At 45.6% G+C, this 24,761-nt stretch overlaps 1 protein-coding gene across 1 annotated transcript; it reads right to left on the bottom strand.

Moving 5' to 3' along the window:
- Nucleotides 1-7,681: 7,681 nt before the first annotated feature.
- LOC132833919 (interferon-inducible GTPase 5-like) lies at nucleotides 7,682-24,520 on the bottom strand. The gene is made up of 2 exons (XM_060852580.1): nucleotides 24,281-24,520; nucleotides 7,682-8,860 (listed from the first exon to the last, which is right to left on the bottom strand). The coding sequence occupies exons 1-2, from the start codon at nucleotides 24,518-24,520 to the stop codon at nucleotides 7,682-7,684; spliced, it is 1,419 nt and encodes a 472-aa protein (XP_060708563.1).
- Nucleotides 24,521-24,761: the final 241 nt, after the last annotated feature.

Here is a 24,761-nt window from a genome sequence, read left to right as displayed (position 1 = left end):
TTGGGAACACTTTTCAAGAAAGAAAAATCTTCCAATAACTAAAAATGGGTTTTATGTTTAATATAGTGTTGCCTCTGTTAAGGATTTTATGACTATGCTGTTGGGCTCTATTCAGTCACCCTCCCTATCCTTCACAGCCCCAAATAACTACTGCCCCAATTTGTGGGCGCCCCGCCTTTATATAGTCCATGAGCGGGCACCGCTAAGGGGCGTGGCCACTCACCACCGCAGACCAATCACGACGCGCGTCGGCCGACGGCGGTCCAATCAGGCGGCCCCGTGTCCGACCGGCGCGTGGCGCGGCGCGGCATTTCAAATCGGCGCCACGTGACGCTGACGGTTAATCAGCCCTTCCCGCCCTGAGGAGACCCTCCCCTTCCCATGCTCCCACCAAAGGAGCCTCAAAAGGACCTAATACTGTCAATAAAGAAAGGGTACCTTATTCCCAAAGGTGCCTGAGAAAGAAAACATCTTCTCAGATGTCATTATGACGACTGGGGGGTGGGGGGTATTGCTTCTCCAAAAACTTTAAGAGGAAGGGCTAAGAGAACATGCACTTTTTCAACAGACCTCCAATGTCTGAACAAATAAACATACCAAAGGTTAATCCCATTCACTGGGGAAACCAGACTTAAGGCTTGGGGTAAAAGATGTAACCGCGAGGATGTCAAGGGGCCATTTTGTATTAAAACAGAGCGAGTGGTAATAAGCTGGAACTGGCTACCTCAAAAAAAATGGCAGAAGCAGAGACAATGAAGAATAGAGTAAAAAATGAGGTCTGCAGATGCTGGAGATCACAGCTGCAAATGTGTTGCTGGTCAAAGCACAGCAGGTTAGGCAGCATCTCAGGAATAGAGAATTCGACGTTTCGAGCATAAGCCCTTCATCAGGAATAAGAGTGAGAGAGCCAAGCAGGCTGAGATAAAAGGTAGGGAGGAGGGACTAGGGGGAGGGGCGATGGAGGATGACCTGGGGGGTGCAGTGAGAGAGGGACTCACTGAAATCCTTGTAGAGGGAGGAAGAGAGCTTCTTCAAGGAAGGCATCCTTGTAAGAGGATTCGCAGTAGGTTAAAATCTTTGAGTAAAAAATGAGGTCTGCAGATGCTGGAGATCACAGCTGCAAATGTGTTGCTGGTCAAAGCACAGCAGGTTAGGCAGCATCTCAGGAATAGAGAATTCGACGTTTCGAGCAATAGGTATTGAAGGGAAAGTTTTAGGGTACAGGCATAGAGCAAGGCGAATAGGGACTGTCTGGATTTCTCTAGAGCCAGCCAGGAGTAGGCTGAATGGCCACTTTTGTCTCAACAAATCCATGACCATCACCTGTGGTGCCATAATTACTATTGAGCTTCTTTTCTGGCACAAAAACTCTAATCAGTTTTTTAAAAAAAAAATCCAATAAAGGTTTTGAACATTCAAACAAAGTTGTTAAACAATTATATAGTTGTAAAAAGTGTGAAAGGCTAACGTAGGGGATAAACTTAATGCTTTGGGTGAACTGCTGCACAGAAATAGGCCAAATTGCCCATTTGTTTCTTACCTGTGATTGCTGTTCTACATAACCACCCCTGACCTTCTTGTCAGCTCGACCCATCAACACATCCTTCAATTCCATCCTTCCTTCGACATTTATGTTTGTACCCAATATCCCCTTAAATTTTATTCAACTGGATCACTCCCTATGGTAACAAGTGCCATGTTCTCCCCATCATCTGAGTAAGGTAGTGTCTCCTGCCTTTCCCTGCTTATATTCAAGAAGCAAGTCTCAACCACCTCCAGTAGTTTGGGCCTAACCTCCTTACAACGTGGTTAAGAAAGCATTGACACACTTACCTCCATTGCTCACACCTTTGAGAATAGGATTTGGACATCATGTTTAGGTTGTGCAGGACATTAGTGAGGCCTGTGCTGGAGTAGTGTGTCCAGATGTGGTTGCCCTGTTTCAGGAGGGATATTACTAAATTGGAGAAGGTCCAGCTTTACGAGGACTTTGCCAGGAATGGAGGGTTTGAGCTATAAAGATAGGCTGGGACATTTTTCACTGGAGTGTAGGAGGCTGAGGCATGACCAGATAGAGGTTTGTAAAATCATATATGGGGTATAGATAAGGTGAAAGGCAGGTGCCGCTTCCCTAGGGTGGGGGTTTGAGACTAGGAGGGCACATTTAAAAAAGGTGAGAACGATTAAAAAAAAGATCCAAGGGTGGATGAAACAATGTTTAAAAACACATTATACAGGCCAAGTGCAGGCAGGTGGGACTAGTTTAGATTGATGTGGAGGTGCTGCTATTGGACTGAGGTAGACAAAGCCAGAAATCACATGACACTAGGTTATTGTCCAACAGGTTTATTTCAAAATCAGTGCTCCAAAAGCTTGTGATTTCAAATAAGTTCGTTGGATTAGAAGCCGAGACTTAGCTTAGTTTGGAAATGTGTCAGACTGGAGGGTCTGTTTCCATGTTGTAGGATTATGACAATTTACTTTTTACTGTCTAAGTATACAAAAGCTCCTTTATAGCAGAAACAATGCTGAGATAGACGAGCCCAGAATACTCTGGTTCCAACTTTTAATAAATGTGTATTAGTCTCAGACTTCCAATCACATCTGCGCAAAGCATTCTGCCTATTAAGTTAGCTTAAACAATTACATCCACTAGCAATATCCTCTCTCTCTCTCTCGAGTCACAGTGAGCAGAGAGACCCAAAAGTAACTCAAAACAACTTCCACTTGGACATGTTGCTTGTACTGCTGACCTCAACCGATTTAGAGTTCTGCAAGCTCTCTCTAATAAAAATTCAGAGGGAATTACAAAACTCTACTTGGAGAAAAATGTTTCTGATCAACATTTTAAAAAAAAAAGCTCACTTTTACAGGTTTAATGGATTCAGAGATAGCGACTAGGTCCAATGCATCCAGCATTGGAGTTAGATGGTGTTTTAAGGGACAGATTGAATAGTCCCTCCACTGGTCTGTACATTCTCACCCCCCCATTCATTTCTCTATATCCAAACCCTATCTCCTGAATAAACTGGTTCCTTTTATCAGTACCACAAGCCAGTGACTCAACGTGGGCTGGTGGAGAATGTTTGACCTCTGCAAAAGGTTACACCCCAAAATTGCTTCAGAGGTCAGCAGCATAAGCAACATGCCCTGGAAGCAGTTGAGTTACGTTAGGGTCTCTCTCTGCTCACTTGTGTTGAGTTGAGAGAGATGTCATTGCTGGTGGACATACCTTGTTTAAGTAAATTAAACAGATAGAACACTTTGCGCTGACGTGGTTGGGTGTCAGAGATGGTGGCAGATAAAAAAAAGAGTCAGGGACAGGTATCTTCAACTTCCAAGCCTCCCTCCAAATGACAGGTTCTAGACTTTAGCCTTTAAAATTAGGCCCTTCAAAATGCTAAATGAGATGACAGTAAAGTGGTATTACTTTGTACCTAAGATGGTACCATTGTAAACTTTTCACTGTACTCCTATACTGGATTGCACATGACAAGAAAAAGAATATTAGCTGAATTTCTGGATTAATGTCCTGTGGACCTAGGTCCAAATCCTGCCATGGCACATGGTGAAATTTGAGCTCAATTTCAGATTCTTTGATAAAGGACATCAAGAATATGACCACGAATAGAGAGTGTTGGAAAAAACCTCTACCAGGTTCACTAATGTCCATCAGGGAAGGAAATCTGCCATCCTCACCTGTTCTGGCATACATGAGACTCCAGATCAACAGCAATATAGTTGACTCAAAATTGTCCTCCTAAAAGGCCTAGCAAGGTTCAAGGGCTAGCCCACAAGTCATCCTAGTGTCCCATGACTGAATTAAAGACAACACACACACACACAGACAGATGAACCAACATCCATTTTTTTCTTAGACCACAGGATGCTAGTGCACAATTCAGCAAAGTCTATATAAAAAAAGTGATGGAGGGGCCAATATATAGAGCGAATAAGACTCATTTCACCTTATACAGTCAACTCAAAAAAGAGAGAGTTTCCAAGAGCATTGCAAAGTTGCCCAAAGATCTTCTGTACTGGGGAGGTAGGTGGAGACAGATGGCCAGCATGCTGGGGGAAAAAAAAACTTCAGGGTTACATGGACACCCCAAAACAATCTTATGCTGGGGTGAATCCCTGTTAATTACATCCAGAAAATGCTCGTCTCAGAATGAGAAAAAAACTTCCAAATTCACCTAGTTAAAAACTAAAAGTAATTTTTTAAAATTCTAAACATAAAACAACTATTCACAACTCTAAGCCTCATTTTCTCTTAACTGCTTACTATATGCCTCCAGTTCTATGGCAATATACTGTTCCTTGTTGTGGTTGTTTGCCGAGCTGGGAATTTGTGTTGCAGACGTTTCGTCCCCTGTCTAGGTGACATCTAGGAGAATTCACTCCACTACAAATGGCAGAGGAAAGATCACAGAAGCGCTTCACAGGAGGCTCCCAAGCACTGAGGATGTCACCCAGTCAGAGGACGAAACATCTGCAACACAAATTCCCAGCTCGGTGAACAGAACCACAACAACAAGCACCCAAGCTACAAATCTTCTCAAACTTTGAATATACTGTTCCACTTACTAAAAATTACATTAACTTAATTTCAAAACCACACAGTCACTATCTTCTTGTATCTTCATTCTTCTGGCTGCTGATCTCCCTGGGTCGTCTTTCTTTTTACTGAGGGTATGTTTCACATGAAAAAGATGCCTTTAATAGAGAGGACTTTCGAGTTTTAAGAGTAAGATGTTACATGGGTAATTAGCTCTCCAGCAGTTGCTCTTGGGTCAAAGTGTCTATATTCTTATACCCGTTCTCCCCCTCCCCAGGAGGATTGTCTCATTGACTTTTTTGTTTTGCCAACATCAAATTGGGTTTGTGTTTTTGTATCCTGGGGCATAATTTAAACTAGGAGAAAGGGAGCACTGCAGATCAGAGTCCAAAAAAAAAGGGTTGTGCTGAAAAACAGCAGGTCAGGCAGCATCCAAAGAGCAGAAGAGTCGACATTTTGAGCATGAGCTCTCATCAGGAATGGGAGGGGTAGTTGCAAAGGGACTGAGAGATAAATGGGAGAGGGTTGGGGGCTGGGAACACAATAGGTAGATGAAGGTGTGTGTGTGTTGTGGGGGCGGGGTGGTGATGGTGATCAGAGTGGAGGGCGAGAAGGAAAATGTACAGGGAGGACTGTTCAAGAGGGTGGTGCTGAGTTGGAGGTTCAGATCTGGGATAAAGTGGCAGGGAGGGTGGAAAAGAGAGAAAAAAAGGAGGAGAAATTGGTGAAAAAAAATCTAAAACATTGATGCCATGTGGTTGGAGGGGCTCAAGGCAGAAGGAAGGACACCTCATCTTCTGTTGTCAAAAACAGGAACCAAAATTCAGGTATCCATTTCACAAAAAAAAGTATATTTTCAAGTTTTCCACTACTGAGACACAGTCATCTAGTCATATTCACATGTACTTGTAATCTCAGTTCAGTTCAGCGTTCACTCTTTAGAGAGAAAAGAAGAATGTATAGTACACACCTTCAACTTCATAACAAAGGACCAATCAGGGAACCACTAGCCAAAAAGAGAAGAGTCATGACCTCTATGGACTGGCATATGCCACCACAACAGCCAATTTCTGTGGCAGCTTGGCAACAGATGCCAACATCAAATAAAAAACCACCCAACATCAACTAGCAGCTTCACACATGGCAGCTAAGTCTCACTGACCCTTCACAGCCAGCAGAAATGCACCAAGAGCCACCTAAAAATGAATCGTTTGCAGCCACACACAGCGTCCCAGAGAGCACTTCACTTGGAAAAAGGAACAAATCCAGGGGTGGGGGAGAAAACAGATTTACTTCTTATTTGGTAAAAGGATTAATAGGAACAGAGAGGTTAAACTCTCACCCAGAGGGCAATGCAGGTTTTAAACAGACTCTGCCTGAAAAAAGAAAATCAGAGACAGGAACCTCGACTGTATTCTTGAAAACCACGTGGATGGCCATTCAGGTTCGAGATAGATCTCCGTGGAAAGGCCACCTTCAGTGCTGACTGTTTTGAACGTGTGTTTGAAGTTATCCAGGGTTAGAGAAACAACCTATAGCTAGGGCTATTTACAGTACAAAACAGGAATTACAGCTAATTGGGGTTGGGGGGTGGGGAAGCAAACAAAGAGCCAGCCAACTCTAGAATATGCAGAAAAAAAAATAAAGTTACTCAAATTTTATTAAAGTAATCCCTCACACACAGGAAAAACATTTGCTCCAATTGTTGGCCCTAGGACTATTAGTGGAAACTTTACACAGAAAATTCTAGAATAGGACCGGAACTGAAAGAATGGTGCATGTGAGACACACCCGACAGTTAGTAAAATGTTGAAGTTATTCTTAAAAAAAGGTTTCGGTGGCATGATTTAAGTTATTCAGTGACATTACTAAGAAGTCAGTGGATAGTCCATGTGCACACTTCATAATTCAATTAAGATCAAGATACAAATCAATATTAATAAAGCTGCCAGTTACATATGAATTCTGACAGTTTTATATTCCTTTCACGTGAATACTTAGGAAAGGCAAAAATGAGACTCTCTGCTATAATCAGTTTGAGAAAACCAAACCATTTGCGTCCTTCATCAAATCTTGAGCTCCTACATCATGATCGTTTTTATTTGGTCTCCTGTAGACATTTCCGTCTTCAATTCAGTTTCCTGCTGCAGGTGTATCATATTTTCTCTTCTCCCATAGTGGTGTGTTTGCAATACCACCTCCTCTAGGGAGGTCTGTAACCAAAGGATTTCCTTTCACAGAAAAATCTGTCCTTCTCTCCAAATAAATTGGGCTCAACAAGTGTCAATGTGTTTCAGATATTAAAAAATTTCAAATCCCCTGAGAACACAGTTTGGTAATGTTTCATCCCCCAGACACAATGTCGATTAAATTGAGAAATTTGTTTACATTCATATTATTCACCTTCACAAAAATAAAAAAGTTAACCATCTCAGATCAATTCACACACAATGGGGGTTCCATCTACTGTTCACTTTCCTCTGAAACCAGTAGACATCGTATGAACTCTTCCAAAATGGTGTCCAGCAGCCTGATGGTAGATACCCTGGAGAGCTTCCATTTACTGATGGTAAATACTGTCACAACATGTACCTGAAAATGGATATTATTACTTTAAAACAGATCAGGGAGGGGTTAGAAAAAAAAAGTCCCCACTATTCCATCAAAACTCCGAGATGGGGATTAAAAAAAAGTGTACAAGTGGTGCGAACCGCATTCTGCAAATAGTTGAGGCTTATTCAAAGTGTGGGGTTGACTAAATGAAGGGTTGAAGTGAACTGAGGTGGTTGGGCAGTTACCAGCACGTAACCCAATTCAGTGGAAGGAATGCCTCCCAAAAGTGAGGCCTTCATGTTCGGTTACCTTGGATACCAAATGGAAGTCACCAATCTCATTAAGTCACCTCAACAGAAAACGGCCTCCTGTTGAAGTAAGTTGAAGCGTTATCAGAGAGGAAATAAAGCATTTGGTTATGTGGGAAATCCCTCTGCTTTGATAGAATAGATTAGGGAGGGGCACAAACCACATGGGGAGTACGAAACTGCGAGACAGGACACAAAATGGACTGATATTGCAGTGGGGAGTTTCCCCATTAGTCGGTATGCCGTTGAACCTCCAGCGAGGTCAGTCACCCCTTAGCACATTGGCCACTTTTCTCTGAACCCGGTAGACATCGTCCATGAACTGCTCCAACATGGCGTCCAGCAGCCTGATGGTGGAGGCGCCAGAGAGCTTCCCCCCAGGCAGGCTCTCCAGGAGGGGGATCCACTTCACATTGTTGGGGGACACCAGGACATTCTTCTCCGTCCACCTCAGCAGCTCCTCCGCCACGGCCTTCTCGGTCAGCTCCCTGGCCATGCGGGTCTGGATCTCGTCCGAGAGGACAAAGGCGGGCTGCCCGATCAGCCTGGCCCTCTTGCTCAGGGCCTGGTAGTCAAGGCCCAACAGGAGGCGGTACAGCCGGATTTCGTCGCACAGGAAGCGGACGTTTGCCTGGTAAGGCAGCTGCTCGACCGGGAGGGGGTCGATGACGCAACTGTAGACGGCCGACAGTGGGATCAACGCCTTCAGCGAGTTCTTCAGTTCGGTCTTGTCAGCGAGATGGGGCAGGGACAGCAGGAGGGCGTGCCTCTGAAGAGCAGGCATGGCGTCCTTTTGCAGGGCCCGGATGCAGGCTGGGAAGTCGAACCGGTCACTCTCGAGGCAGGAGACGCAGTAGAAGCGGCCAATAGCGTAGCCCACATCCAAGTGGGCAAAGCGATTGGCGGCAACGACGCGCAGGGCCTCGCGGGCAAACTCCGCGTCCTTGTGACCGCGCGCGTCCGCGTCGATCTTGGTGAGGATGAAGTAGAAGGGCTTGCCCAGCCGCCTCAGCTCATCGGCGAGGGCTGCCGCCTGCCAGGTGAAGCGGCCCGATGAGAGGACGTAGAAGCCAGTGTAGCGGTCCACCTCCGCCGCCCGCAAGTAGTCCCCCGGCGAGAAGCCGGTCCCTTCGACGTTAGGCAGCTCCCAGAACGTACAGCCGGGGGATCCTGGCCTCTGATACGGTGCCGGCTTCACCAGCTGCTGGCTCAGGTCGGTGGTGGGGGCACCCTCTTCGCCATCTTGAAAGCCCATGGCAGAGCGGATGAAGGTGGACTTCCCCGCTCGGGAGGTCCCAGTGACCGCCACATGGACCGTCACGCACTCCACCCTCTTCCTCTCCGCCTCCACTAGAGGCGCCATTTCCGATATCCCACCGCGTTCCATGGCATCCCAAAGTCTCTCCAGAATCCCCTCAACTTCCAAGTCCATACTCGCCAACTGAAAAAAAAAGAAAGAAAAATGCGACATAGTTAAAAAGCTACACAGTGTGAAAGAACACAAAACTGTCCCAGAGCCCTCAGCCTGGAGAATGTTGGGAAAAAGCAGAGGAGAGAATGTCATAGTGGGAATGTCACTGGACAGAGAATCCACATTAATCCTCTGGAACGATGGGTTCCAATCTCTCAGGGCTAGTTTGTAGAGCCTGAAGTCGGATTAGAATCATAGTATCCCTCAAGTGTGGAAACATGTCATTCAGCTCAACAAGTCCACACCGACCTTCCAAAGAGTAACCCACCCAGGCCCATTCCAGCACCCTATTACTCCTCATTTACCCTTTACTAATGCACCTAACCTGCACATCCCTGGGACACTATGGGACAATTTAGCATGGCCAATCCACCCTAACCTGCACATCCCTGGGACACTATGGGACAATTTAGCATGGCCAATCCACCCTAACCTGCACATCCCTGGGCACTATGGGACAATTTAGCATGGCCAATCCACCCTAACCTGCACATCCCTGGGCACTATGGGTAATTTAGCATGGCCAATCCACCCTAACCTGCACATCTTTGGATTGTGGGAGGAAACTGGAGCAGCTGGAGGGGCCTGTGCAGCCACTGGGAGAATATCTGTGTGGAGTTTGCACACTGTCACCAGAGGCTGGAATTGAACCCAAGTCCCTGGCACCATGAGGCAGCAGAGCTAGTCACTGAACCACCCAATAACAGACATTAGGGGACAAAAGTGATGAAGCCATCATCAGTTGTCAAACACCCAACTTGTTCACTCGTTCTTCTTAGGGAAGGGAATCTGCTCCCCCCACCCAGGTCTACATGGGACTCCAGATCCACAGCAATGTTAGATTCTTAAAATACCCCTCAAGCCCCTCTCATTCGAGGGCAGTTAGGGATGGGCTACAAATGGAGGCCTTGCGAGCTAATCCCCTTATCCCCTCAAACCAAACAAACCAACAGCCAACATCTCCCCTCACTAGTAACCACTTTCTTTAGTCAAAGTGTCAAAGGCACTTGGTGGGTCAAATTACCCATCTGAAATCCAGCTGGCAAACCAACCCCAGCTCAGAAAAGGGAGGAGGACCTGAAGAGAATAGAGGGAGTTAGGTTGGAAACTAACCTAGTGGGTGGGACGGTGGCACAGTGGTTAGCACTGCTGCCTCACAGTGCCAGAGACCTGGGTTCAATTCCCGCCTCAGGCGACTGACTGTGTGGAGTTTGCATGTTCTCCAGTTTCCTCCCACAATCCAAAAATGTGCAGGTCAGGTGACTTGGCCTTACTAAACTGCCCATAGTGTTAGGAAAAGGGGTAAATGTGGGGGAATGGGTGGGTTGCGCTTCGGAGGGTCAGTGTTGGGCCGAAGGGCCTGTTTCCACACTAATCCAATTTAAAAAAGGCAGGATGAGCAGAGTAGTAATCTCAGGATTGCTAGGAACAGAGAGCGAGTGCAGCTGGACATGTGGTTACAGCGCTGGTGTAGGAGGGAGGACTTCAGATACGTGGATCATTGGGATACCTTTGAGGGAAGATGAGACCTGAACATGGAGGATGAGTCGCACCTGAAAGGAAGGGGCACCCAGATCCTGGTCAGGAGGTTTGCTAGAGCTTTCTGGGAGGGTTTAAAACTAGGTTGGCAGGGGGATGGGAACCGGAGCTATGGATCAGAGAATGGGGTAGCTAGTGAACAGCCAGACACAGAATGCAGAGAGACTGTGATGAGGGATGGACAGTTGATAGGGCAAGGTTACAGTCAGGTGATGGGTTGAAGTTTGTCTATTTTAAACACAAGTAGTGTCAGGAATGAGGGTGATGATCTTAGAGCATGGATCAGTACTTGGAGCTATGATGTTGTAGCCATTACAGAGACTTGGATATCACAGGGGCAGGAATGGTTGGTGGATGTTCCAGGGCTTAGATGGTTCAAAAAGGAATATATAGGAGGGGGAATTAAAAGAGGTGAAACTGTGGCACTACCATTCAGGATTAGTATCACAGCTGCAGAAAGGGAGGTTGAGAAGGGTTTGTCTACAGAGTCAGTATGGGTGGAAGCCAAACAGGAAAGGAGCAGTCGCTTTATTGGGAGTTTTCAACAGACCCCTCCCCCAATTATAACAGGGACAAATTGGGGTGCAAATTTTGGAAAGGTGCAGAAGTAATCGCGTCGTCGTCATGGGTGACTAACTTCCCTAATATTGATTGGATCCTCATTAGTTCAAATGGTTTGAATGGAGTAGTTTTAGATAGGTTTGTCCAGGAATCATTCCAGACTCAAGGAGGTAGAGAAACTGACTAAAGGGGAGGCCATATTGGATTTGGCAATGAACCAGACCAAGTGTCAGAGCATTTCAATGCTCGTGATCACAACTCCCTGACTTTTGCTATTAGTCATGGAGAGGGATAGGAGCAGATGGTATGAGAGTGTACTTAATTGGGGGAAGGAGTATTACAACGCTATTCAGCAGGAACAGGGGAGCATAAACTGGGAAGAGATGTTCACAGGAAAATGCACAACAGAAGTGTGGAGGTTGTTTAGGGAGCACTTGCTGAGAGTGCTGGACATAGAGTTTAAGAGCCATGAGGTTATGCTGAACTCTGAGCCCTGGTTAGACTACACTTGAGGTATTGTGTTCAGTTCCAGTCACCCCATTATAGGAGGCCTATGGAAGCATTAGAGAGGGTACAGAGGAGATTTACCAGGATGCTGCCTGGACTGGAGGGCACATCTTATGAAGAAAGGTCAAGGGAGCTAGGACTTTTCTCACTGGAGTGAAGAGAGAGCAGGAGTGATTTGAAAGAGGTGTACAAGATGATGGGCAGAGGTAGAGTGGGTAGACAGACTTTTCCCCCAGGGTGGGAATGGCTACCACAAGGGGGCATCATTTTAAGGTGATTGTAGGAAGGTTTAGGGAAGATGGATTCTTTACAGCATGGTGTGCATGGAATGCATTGCCAGCAATGGGAGTAGTCAGACACACCAGGACAGTGAAGCAACTCATTTTAGGCACATGTATAATGGTACAATATAGGGTATGTAGGTTAGTTTAATCTTAGTAGGATAAAAGGCTGGCACACCATCAAGGGCTGAAGGGTCTGTGCTGCACTGTACTGTTCTATGTTCTAATTCAATTCACATTGCTAAACACTCTGGTAATTTTACTGATCTATGCGTAAGGAGCCTAGTCTCCAAAAACCCACAGTGCAATTATCCCCCACATGTTAGGATCCCCAGCTCTAGGTTTTCAGGTAGAGAGTGGACAAACCGCTCAACAAATCTTCTGGATTTCTGCTGCAGATACACCAGACTGAGTATAAACCAGTGTTAGTTTGTTAACGTCTCTGGTGGCACCTCAACACCTGACCTCAGCAAGTGAATCTTTACAGCAGTTCGCTCTGTGGGAATTCATTACAATGGCCATCGACCTATTGGCCTCCTGGTTTGGGCAAGAAATAGAAAGTCAAATAGCATTGTGTAACACTTACCAATCACCAACATTACAGGCCCACTTACTACAGTCCCATCATAAAAAAACCTGTACTTGTATTCACTGAGAAAATGCACTCCTAAAAATGTTAAAAATTATATTAGACAGAATTCCTACAGTGTGTATTCAGGCCATTTTGTCCAACACATCCATACCTGACCCTCTGATGAGTAACCCACCCAGACCCACTCCCCCACCACATTTACCCTGACTAATCCACCCTAACCTACACATCCCTGGACACTATGGGACAATTTAGCATGGCCAATCCACCCTAACCTGCACATCCCTGGGCACTATGGGACAATTTAGCATGGCCAATCCACCCTAACCTGCACATCTTTGGATTGTGGGAGGAAACCCACACAGACGCAGGGACAATGTCTGTGTGGAGCTTGCACAGTCACCCAAGGTTGGAATTGAACCTGGGTCCCTGGCACCATGAGGCAGTCACCCCAAGGATCACCATTCAGTGGCACCGGGGGGGGGGGGGGGTGGTCATTCAGCCCCATCAAACCTATGTCAGGTCTCAGTCGAGTAATCCAGTCAGTCCCACCTTCCCACCATAGTCCCACAGCTGTATTTCCCTCAAGGGTCCAGCCAATTTCCTGGAAATTATTCCTAGTCGCTGCTTCCACATCTGCCCCTAAAGCCAGGCCTTGTGTCTGATCTTGAAGCCTTAAATCCTCTGATCATTGGTAGGATTTCAGAGATTAAATGCCAAGATGTTGGCATTGACCAATCAGAATGGAGGTGGTTAAAATGGGTGAGTACGTGTGTTAGAGGAAACAGACAAAATATTAGCAAAGGAGTTAAGGACCAGAAGAGATAACAGTCCAAGGCAAGAGAGCAGCAACTATAAAGGAAAGAAATTCCCCCCCCGCTATAATCTGAAAGGAGTAACAGAAAGTTTCTAGAGTAAAGTTTCACAAATACAAATATCGATGCCCATGTGTTTTTCCAGCTCACCCCTGAGATATAGTTCACATCAACCCTCTTGGGGGGAGGTTGGGGTGGGGAGAAGGGTAATATTCCACCTTCTTCCATTCTCCCTCCACTCTTGGGGAAGTAAATCTTATTCTCTACACCTTCTGTCCATCCTCCCCCCAAGTGAGGAAGTCCCACATTTCCTCTCTCCACCCCTAGGGGAAGCAAATCTGACATATCTCCATCTCCCACCCCACCCAAGTGAGCAAACCTCACATTCACTCTCCCCTAATCTCTTCCTCCTTCCCCCTCCCCCAACAAGGAAGCAAGCACCATAATTCTCTTTTCCTCCCCCCACCGGCCCCCCCAACAAAAAGAGGTTTCTCCTGAATTTCCCTTCAGGTTTCAGAGCAACTGTTTCATATTGATGCCCCTCATGTTCTAAACATTGCCCCACCCTGGGGAGAGATATTAAGCCCCATATGTTTTAAAAACTTACAGCATAACCAACCAATGGCAATTTTTCTTTTGGTTAAAATAAACTTGTAAAAAAGTTAATTTATAGCAAATTTCAACTTCTGATTGATAAATTGGTGTTAACATTACAACTCAGTTACTCAAATTAATAAGCAATTATTAGTCAGATGGATCAATAGAATCTCAAATCAAGTTAATTGGACAGAGCTGGATTAATCTATCCACATTTAATTGGATACACATCCACTGAAGCAGCACTATCGTCTCAGTTCAGATGAAAAAAATCTGCTCAAAATAATAGGCTGGAAATTAATTGCAGACATCCAATATCACCAGTCCCCCCTCTCGCTCGTCTACAGGAGGATTGTTGGTGGATGGATGGGTGGCAAGCTATCTTGAAATTCTACACTATGCTCAAATTTCGTATCATTTACAGGATTTGGAATGGTGCCCTGGCGTACTTATAGTCAGATGTACAGCACAGAACCAGACCCTTCAGTCCAACCTGACCCAGATATCCCAACCCAATCTAGTCCCACCTGCCAGCACCCGGCCCATATCCCTCCAAACCCTTCCTATTCATATACCCATCCAGACGCCTTTTAAATGCTGTAGTTGTACCAGCCTCCACCACTTCCTCTGGCAGCTCATTCCACACGTACCACCCTCTGAGAGAAAAAAAAGTTGCCCTGTATTACTGGATCACTAATACGTAGAAAAGGTGAAGCACAAAAGTCACACCCTTAGGTAGCTCCATTACAAACCTTACACCAACCCAAAGCTAAAACCTAAAATTACTCTTTATCCAATTTAAAAATCTAAATTGCTATCCACAGTCAGTCAGTCTCCGGCACAGGAAAGGAGAGGTTTTAATGTCTACCAGACAGCCACAAGGTGTCACCATTCAGCTGAGACACGACTGGTGTTGGTTTAAGTTCAGGGACCAGACTGTGGTGCTGGAAAAACACAGCAGAGGAGCAAGAGCCAAAAACATTTCAGGCAAAAGCCCTTTGCCAGGTGGTTTAGCTTCAGGCAAGGGAACGATCAAGTTAGTACCTTCATTGGTAATCTTGGCTGGTGCACAGTTTTAGAAAGTAATTTAAAAGAGAAAAATCACATCACCAGGTTATAGTCCAACAGGTTTATTTGAAAGCACTAGCTTTCAGAGTGCTGCTCCTTCATCAGGTGGTTGTGGAGAATAAAACTGAGACAAACTTGCAAACACAGACTTGTAAACTTTTGCTATAAATTCTTACACTCCACAACCACCTGATGAAGGAGCAGCAAGAATTTGTAGCAAAAAAGCCTACAAGTCTGTGTTTGCAAGTCTGCCTCAGTCTTATTCTCCACAACCACCTGAAGGAGCGTCACTCAAAGCTAGTGCTTCCAATAAAACCGGTTGGACTCTAACCTGGTGTTGAGAGAATTTTAAACTTTATACACTCCAGTCCAACACCAGCATCCCCAAAGTACAATTTCACATACACAATCGATAAAACATTACCTCAAATCAACCCTTTCAGCTCAAAAAAGGTAACACTCCAAGTTAAACACATGATGTTTTTTATTCCCCTTGCAGTCAGGGATCGTTTGTACAGGTTTCTCAGCTCATGGGAAACGAGCAAACCTGATTCCAAAAGGGGAGGGGATGGATAGAAGAACATGGCACTGTTGTTGAAACACTTTATTTGCAAAATAAAGCCTTCCTGAAGGACTCATGCCCAAAATGCCAATTCTCCTGCTCCTTGGATGCTGCCTGACCTGCTGCGCTTTTCCAACAACACATTTTCAGCAAATGAAAAGTGAGCCTTGTTCCAAGTGTTTGCATCTCAACCCCAAAACACAACATTCAAAGCAGGGGTGAAAGACTAAGAACAAAGTGGGAAAAGGTTAATTTGAGACCATACAGCAACTACCTGCCAATTTACATCCCCACCTTACTCCCACTCCAACCCATCCACCTTCATTCCAATGTACTCAACATAAGCTTGAAAAATGCTACACATCTCAAAAGCAGATATCTGCACCCAGGCTCAACAATTTCAGACTAGCATCCACCTCATCTAGTTTCTCATTACTAATTCCAATGTTACTTTCAAAGATCAGTCAAACAGCTAAACATCATATCACTATTCATAACCCCTCCAGATATCTAACCTATCCCCTCTCTCAACCCCAAAAGCTAACCCTAACCAGCCAACCCTACACCAACAAAAACACACCTGCTGTCTTTTAATCTTTCACACTAACTTGCATTTTAGTCTACTCTACCTTCATTCTAAAACAATTCAACTTCCCCCAACTGCAAGAAGTCAACCTAAAACATTTGCCTAGTCAGAGGCATGACCAAACCTACTCATCACTTCCATTATTTTTCTTCTGTCCCCCTACAAAGGCCCTGTTACACCCAAGTGAAGGTCACTCATTGAGCCCACTTACTTAATTAACAAGCCCCCATCAGCCAAATAAGTAAGTGATCACTCAACTCTCCAACCCCCAGGCCCAGTCCTCCCTCAGTTTATAAATACTGCTAATTAACCTCTTTGCCTTAACAACTTCACTGAAAGACCTCACCCTCAATTTGGGAAAGAGCTAGCTCAGTTCTCATTTATTTTACCTCATTGTCCCCTCACAATAACTAATCTCTAACACGGCCATCATTCTCTTTGAGTCGATGATTGGACAATGGGGAAGGGACATGCACCTGCAGAGTCTGATCTGCCTCAGAAACTAACTTTTTCTTTTATTTATTTCTTTTGTGGGGGTCCCTGGCTGGGCCCATCACTTATCGTCCTCCTGTCCCTAGTTGTCCCCCTTGAGAAGGTGGGGGTGAGCTGCCTCCTTGACCCGCTGCAGTCCATGTGCTGTGGGTAGACCCACAATGCCCCTGAGGAAGGGAATTCCAGGATTCTGACCCGGGAAGGAACGGCCGATATATTTCCAAGTCGGGAGGGTGAGGGGAGGGGAACTTGCAGGGGGTGGTGTTCCCATGTACCTGCTGCCCCTTGTCCTTCCAGATGGAAGTGGCCATGGGTTTGGAAGGTGCTGCCTGAGGGTCTTTGGTGAGTTTCTGCAGTGGGTCTTGTAACTGGTACACACTGCTGTTACTGAGGGGGGGGGGGATGGTACACACTGCTGTTACTGAGGGGGGGGATGGTACACACTGCTGTTACTGAGGGGATGGTACACACTGCTGTTACTGAGGGGGGGTGGGGGGAGGGAGGGGATGGTACACACTGCTGTTACTGAGGGGGGGTAGGGGATGGTACACTCTGTTGTTACTGAGCATCAGTGGGGGGAGGGAGGGGATGGTACACACTGCTGTTACTGAGGGGGGGTGGGGGAGGGAGGGGATGGTACACACTGCTGTTACTGAGGGGGGAGGGGATGGTACACACTGCTGTTACTGAGCATCAGTGGGGGGGGAGGGAGGGGATAGTACACACTGCTGTTACTGAGGGGGGGTGGGGGAGGGAGGGGATAGTACACACTGCTGTTACTGAGGGGGGGTGGGGGAGGGAGGGGATGGTACACACTGCTGTTACTGAGGGGGGTGGGGGGATGGTACACACTGCTGTTACAGAGGGGATGGTACACACTGCTGTTACTGAGTGGGGGGGGAGGGGATGGTACACACTGCTGCTACTGAGCGTCGGTGGGGGAGGGAGGGGATGGTACACACTGCTGCTACTGAGCGTCGGTGGGGGGAGGGAGGGGATGTTTGTGGGTGTGGGGCCAATCCAGCGGGGGATGTTTTGTCCCTGGATCGTGTGGAGCTACTTGAGTGTTGCTGGAGCTGCCCCCATCCAGGTGCAAGTGGGGAGTATTCCCTCCCCCTCCTGATGGACAGGCAAAAGTCAGAACTGCAAATGCTGGAAATTAGAATCAAGAGTGTGGTGCTGGAAAAGCACAGCAGGTCAGGCGATATCCAAGGAGCAGTTGAATCGACATTTCGGGCAAAAGCCCTTCATCAGGAATGGTGGACAGGCTTTGGGGAGTCAGGGGTGCGTTACTCGCTGCAGTGTTCCCAGTCTCTGGTCTGCCCTTGTAGCCGCAGTGTTTATGTGGTGAGTCTAGTTGAGTTTCTGGTCAATGATAACCCCCAGGATGTTAACAGTGGGGCATTCCGAGATGGTAACTCCCTTGAATGCCAGGCAGTTAGCTCGTCTGTTATTGGAGATGGTCATTGCCTGGCCTTGGTGTGGCACTAATGTTATTCCCCACTTGTCAGCCCAAGGTAACTCCAACGGATATTCGGATAGGAGTTGTGGAGCATACCTTGTTACAGGCCAAGGTCGAGGAGAAACGGAACATGCCTGCTACCAATATTTCAAAAACTACAACAGATGGTTATTGACCTTTTATGGTTGTGTCCAGACTATAACATTTACTTCATTTTGTTTGTGCTCAAATGGAAAATTGCAGAATTCATGTGATTTTAACTGAAGAATCAAAAATCAGCATTTGATAAGATTTTGGATTCTTAGACCAACTTCAATTGCAGCAAATCAGTACTTGATTACTGTAACAACATGTAAAAATGATCATTTGTACATAAAAGTGGCTATAAATTGATGAAAACTGATTTAAAGAAATGCCTTTTTTTTCATTAAAACCTAATACTTTATTAAGCAACAGTCTTGCAATGCAGGACTTGCCAAGGGGATCATGTTTCTGAATTAATGGGTGTTAATGCAGATTTATTTTCTGTATGCTCAGGTTCCATTGTTATTGACAACACAATCAATCTATCTTTTAAATAGAAATATCTGTTAGAAATACGAAAACCTTTTAGGTTTCTTCAAGGCCTGGCTTTATAGCATATGGCTTATAAGAAAATACATTCAATCTCTGATCTAGCATACATATTAGCAACAACAATGAGGAAATAAATCTATACTAGATTAGATTAGATTAGATTTATAGTGTGGAAACAGGCCCTTCGGCCCAACAAGTCCACACCGACCCGCCAAAGCGCAACCCACCCATACCCCTACATTTACCCCTTACCTAACACTACGGGCTACTTAAGTCTGAGTTGTTTTCCCCCACTGTTTCCCTATTATTTACCTATCTCTGCTACTTAACTCTGTGTGTTATGTCGTTTCCTGTAGTGACATCATTTCCTACGGGTGATGACATTTCCTGCTCTTTTTCTCAGGGGGTGGTAAATGGGGTCCAAGTCGATGTGTTTGTTGATGGCATTCCAACCGGAACTCTATGCTTTTAGGAATTCTCGTGCGTGTCTCTGTTTGGAGAGAGGTGGATAAATCCTCGGCTGAAAGTGTTTTCCAAACTAGACTTTCTGTTGGGTCTGAAAACAACAAATGCTGCCGACCACAGCGAGGGCAAGTAATATCCATGGAGTGGATAATGTTTCAAGTTGACATGCCTGTTCATCAGAGTTCCTGTTGACTCCTCTTCCTCTGCCCGTCTTAAGACAGTTACCATATCCTCCCTTGGAATTGGGCCGGTCATTGTAAGTTTGAGTCATCTAATGTGTACTGAAATGGAGTGTGTCAAACAGCCATGTCTGGAGAGCACCACAACTATACTCCCATCAATTTGGAAGAAAATGCCTGTTTGTGGTGACTCGCTGCCTTCCATTCTTTTCAGCTCGCTTTAGCATCTGCCAACCACTGTCCTGCGTAAGGTCTAACCACGCAACTGCCTGTCCACCATCACTGGAACCCTTCCTTCCATTACCATCATTGTACCTGTTTTCAACCTCTCTAATCATTCCCAACATCCCAAATACCTGTCCTTCCAGAAGCTTCCTTGAATGAGGAATACATGTTTTCCTGTTCTACTCCGCTTACATCCAGCACATGGACTGATCAGTGTGTCATTTGCTAAAATGTTCCTTCTGATTTCTATTTTCATTCCTGATGTGAAACATTAATGTATCTGGAAGAATTAATCAGGTAATTGTTCATCACCCAAAAAGGTAAAGCTTTTTGCAGCTTTTAAAACACGTTTGTCTTGCTGATATAGCTTTGCAATGTCAGCGATATGTCCTCAGTTTCCCGCCATTTTGAATAAGTGGTTTATTATTCCTCATAATCTCTTGTTCCCAGAATGTGTACGTACCTTTTTATTGCTTTCTGTGATCATTAACTCGATTGATTCCAGTTCTTTCCTCCACACAAATTAGACCATGGTCTGAGGTCGTGGTCGCAGTCTAATTCGGAATGTACCAATCCCAAAGTAAACGGCTGTATTCAGGAAGGGAGCCAATGACTCAGGAAATGTAACACTTCATCCCATGACAATCTCACAGACCCCCGTTCAGTTCAATGATGTCTGCATCCCTCCACCAATGAGCAATCTGCTTCTAGTCGTCCAGAATTCCAACACTTGCCCTCATCTTTGATTCCTATCTGCTCATTCTGTCTTAACTCAACCTTTTTAAGAGTCAAAAGGTGTGGTGCTGGAAAAGCACAGCTGGTCAGGCAGCAACCAAGGAGCAGCGGAGCCAATGTTTCGAACGTAAGCTCTTAGACTCATAGAGATGTACAGCACAGAAACAGACCCTTCGGTCCAACCCGTCCATACTGACCAGATATCCCAACCCAATCTAGTCCCACCTGCCAGCACCCGGCCCATATCCCTCCAAACCCTTCCTATTCATATACCCATCCAAATGCCTCTTAAATGTTGCAATTGTACCAGCCTCCACCACTTCCTCTGGCAGCTCATTCCATACACGTACCACCCTGTGTGAAAAAGTTGCCCCTTAGTTCCCTTTTATATCTTTCCCCTCTCACCCTAAACCTATGCCCCTCTAGTTCTGGACTCCCCGACCCCAGGGAAAAGACTTTGTGTATTTACCCTATCCATGCCCCTCATAATTTTGTAAACCTCTATAAGGTCACCCCTCAGCCTCCGATGTTCCAGGGAAAACAGCCCCAGCTTGTTCAACCTCTCCCGATAGCTCAAACCCTCCAACCCTGGCAACATCCTTGTAAATCTTTTCTGAACCCTTTCAAGTTTCTCAACATTCTTCCGATAGGAAGGCGACCAGAATTGCACACAATATTCCAACAGTGGCCTAACCAATGCCCTATACAGCCGCAACATGACCTCCCAACTCCTGTACTCAATACTCTGACCAATAAAGGAAAGCATAAATGTAGGGGGTGATGGATTCTCAGGGGAATGCAGCACGAACAGCCAAGCTTCTGGTATTGAGACTGGCTCTAATGCAACGAGGGGTATGTCGGCTTCCCAGAGACCAATTTTGTTAGGGGATTCTGTAGTCAGAGGTACAGACAGATGTTTCTGTAGCCAGCAGCGAAAAAGCAGAATGGTGTGTTATTTCCCTGGTGCCAGGATCAAGGGTGTCTCAGAGAGGGTGCAGAATGTTCTCACGGGGGAGAGGGGCCAGCAGGAGGTCATTGTCCACATTGGAACCAATGACATTAGAAGGGAAAAGGTTGAGACTCTGAAGGGAGATTACAGAGAGTTAGACAGAAATTTAAAAAGGAGGTCCTCAAGGGTAGTAATATCTGGATTACTCCCAGTGCTACGAGCTAGTGAGGGCAGGAATAGAAGGATAGAGCAGATGAATGCATGGCTGAGGAGTTGGTGTATGGGAGAAGGATTCACATTTTTGGATCATTGGAATCTCTTTTGAGGTAGAAGTGACCTGTACAAGAAGGATGGATTGCACCTAAATTGGAAGGGGACTAATATACTGGCAGGGAAATTTGCTAGAACCGCTTGGGAGGATTTAAACTAGTAAGGTGGGGGGGTGGGACCCAGGGAGATAGTGAGGAAAGAGATCGATCTGAGATGGGTATAACTGAGAACAGAAGTGAGTCAAACAGTCAGGGCAGGCAGGGACAGGGAAGGCAGATGAACTCAGGTTGGGAACATGGGACTGGGATATCATAGCAATTATGGAAACATGGCTCAGGGATGGGCAGGACTGGCAGCTTAATGTTCCAGGATACAAATGCTACAGGAAGGACAGAAAGGGAGGCAAGAGAGGAGGGGGAGTGGCGTTTTTGATAAGGGATAGCATTACAGCAGTGCTGAGGGAGGATATTCCCGGAAATACATCCAGGGAAGTTATTTGGGTGGAACTGAGAAATAAGAAAGGGATGATCACCTTATTGGGATTGTATTATCGACCCCTCAATAATAAGAGGGAAATTGAGAAACAAACTTATAAGGGGATCTCAGTTATCTGTAAGAATAATAGTGTGGTTATGGTAGGGGATTTTAACTTTCCAAACATCGACTGGGACTGCCATAGTGTTAAAGGTTTAGATGGAGAGGAATTTCTTAAGTGTGTACAAGACAATTTTCAGATTCAGTATGTGGATGTACCTACTAGGGAAGGTGCAAAACCTGACCTACTCTTGGGAAATAAGGCAGGGCAGGTGACTGAGGTGTCAGTGGGGGAGCACTTTGGGGCCAGCGACCATAATTCTGTTAGTTTTAAAATAGTGATGGAAAAGGATAGATCAGATCTAAAAGTTGAAGTTCTAAATTGGAGAAAGGCCAATTTTGATGGTATTAGGCAAGAACATTTGAAAGCTGATTGGAGGCAGATGTTCGCAGGTAAAGGGACGGTTGGAAAATGGGAAGCCTTCAGAAATGAGATAATGAGAATCCAGAGAAAGTATATTCCTGTCAGGGTGAAAGGGAAGGCTGGTAGCTATAGGGAATGCTGGATGACTAAAGAAATTGAGGGTTTGGTTAAGAAAAAGAAGGAAGCATATGTCACGTACAGTCAGGATAGATCGAGTGAATCCTTAGAAGAGTATAAAGGCAGTAGAAGTATACTGAAGAGGGAAATCAGGAGGGCAAAACGGGGACATGGGATAGCTTTGGCAAATAGAATTAAAGAGAATCCAAAGGGTTTTTACAAATACATTAAGGACAAAAGGGTAACTAGGGAGAGAATAGGGCCCCTCAAAGATCAGCAAGGCGGCCTTTGTGTGGAGCCACAGAAAATGGGGGAGATACTAAATTAATATTTTGCATCAGTATTTACTGTGGAAAAGGATATGGAAGATATAGACTGTAGGGAAATAGATGGTGACATCTTGCAAAATGTCCAGATTACAGAGGAGGAAGTGCTGGATCTCTTGAAACAGTTAAAGTTGGATAAATCTCCAGGACCTGATCAGGTGTACCCGAGAACTCTGTGGGAAGCTAGAGAAGTGATTGCTGGGCCTCTTGCTGAGATATTTGTGTCATCGATAGTCACAGGTGAGATGCCGGAAGACTGGAGGTTGGCAAACGTGGTGCCACTGTTTAAGGAGGGTGGTAAGGACAAGCCAGGGAACTATAGACCGGTGAGCCTGACCTCAGTGGTGGGCAAGTTGTTGGAGGAAATCCTGAGGGACAGGATGTACATGTATTTGGAAAGGCAAGGACTGATTCGGGATAGTCAACATGGCTTTATGCGTGGGAAATCATGTCTCACAAATTTGATTGAGTTTTTTGAAGAAGTAACAAAGAAGATTGAGAGCAGAGCGGTAGATGTGATCTATATGGACTTCAGTAAGGCGTTTGACAAGGTTCCCCATGGGAGACTGGTTAGCAAGGTTAGATCTCACGGAATACAGGGAGAACTAGCCATTTGGATAGAGAACTGGCTCAAAGGTAGAAGAGAGGGTGGTGGTGGAGGGTTGTTTTTCAGACAGGAGGCCTGTGACCAGTGGAGTGCCACAAGGATCGGTGCTGGGTCCTCTACTTTTTGTCATTTACATAAATGATTTGGATGCGAGCATAAGAGGTACAGTTAGTAAGTTTGCAGATGACACCAAAATTGGAGGTGTAGTGGACAGCGAAGAGGTTTACCTCAGATTACAACAGGATCTGGACCAGATGGGCCAATGACCTGAGAAGTGGCAGATGGAGTTTAATTCAGATAAATTTGAGGTGCTGCATTTTAGGAAAGCAAATCTTAGCAGGACTTATACACTTAATGGCAGTGTTGCTGAACAAAGAGACCTTGGAGTGCAGGTTTATAGCTCCTTAAAGTGGAGTTGCAGGTAGATAGGATAGTGAAGAAGGCGTTTGGTATGCTTTCCTTTATTGGACAGAGTATTGAGTACAGGAGTTTGGGGGGTCATGTTGCAGCTGTAGAGGACATTGGTTAGGCAACTGTTGGAATATTGTGTGCAATTCTGGTCTCCTTCCTATCGGAAAGATGTTGTGAAACTTGAAAGGGTTCAGAAAAGATTTCGTGACCAATGTTACGTTCCTCGAACATCACCTCTGCTTTCACGAATTCAGTTTTGCTTATCACAAGTTTTGCTTCTCGTAGTTATTCAAAGAGCTCTGCTCAATGTGATCTTTCCAGGACTTAGTAAAGATCACTTCATCGTCCAAGTAGACTGCACAGTTTGTTAACCCAGCCACAACCCTGTTCATGAGTCTTTGGAATGTGGTGGGTGCGTTCTTCATTCCAAAGGGCATCACCTATAGACTGATGTAGCCCATTTCAGGTTACAAACGCAGAAATTTCTTTCACCGTCTCTGATAAAGGTACCTGCCTGTAACCACGCAGTAAGGCCAACTTGGTGACGTAACTGGCTTGTCCGACTTTTTCGAGACAGTCCTCCAATCCCGGAATTGGATCGGAGTCCGATTTTGTAACGGTGTCGACCTTCCGATAATCCACGCAGAATTGTTGAGTCCCGTCTGGTTTGGGAACTAAGACGATCGGTGAACCCCACTCGCTCTGACTTAGTTCGATGATATCCTCGTTGCGCATGGCCTCCACCTCCATCTGGATCTGTCTGGCTTTGAAAGGATTAAGCCTATAGGGGTGTTGTTTTATTGGAACAGCATTCCCAGCGTCCACTTCATATACGATAGCATTAAACCTCCCCATCGGATTCTTACATATGTCCTGAAACCGCAGTAACGGATCTCTCAGCTGCGTTCTATGCTCCTGAGACAGATAGTTAACTAACCAATCCCACTCCTCAAGGACATCTTCACTTTTTAACATATTTTGAGGCGCCTCA

The sequence above is a fragment of the Hemiscyllium ocellatum genome, chromosome 38 (genome assembly GCF_020745735.1).
Source record: "Hemiscyllium ocellatum isolate sHemOce1 chromosome 38, sHemOce1.pat.X.cur, whole genome shotgun sequence".
Classification (NCBI taxonomy): Eukaryota; Metazoa; Chordata; class Chondrichthyes; order Orectolobiformes; family Hemiscylliidae; genus Hemiscyllium; species Hemiscyllium ocellatum.
This window is presented reverse-complemented; position numbering and strand designations above follow the sequence as displayed.

What these genes read in the sequence shown, in the direction of transcription:
- LOC132833919 (XM_060852580.1), bottom strand. Translation starts at nt 24,520, where the DNA reads ATGGAGGTGGAGGCCATGCGCAACGAGGATATCATCGAACTAAGTCAG. An exon ending in TACTGCGTGGTTACAGGCAG is followed by an intron (nt 8,861 to 24,280) that starts GTACCTTTATCA and finishes TTTTTTTTTCAG; the next exon opens with TTGGCGAGTATGGACTTGGA.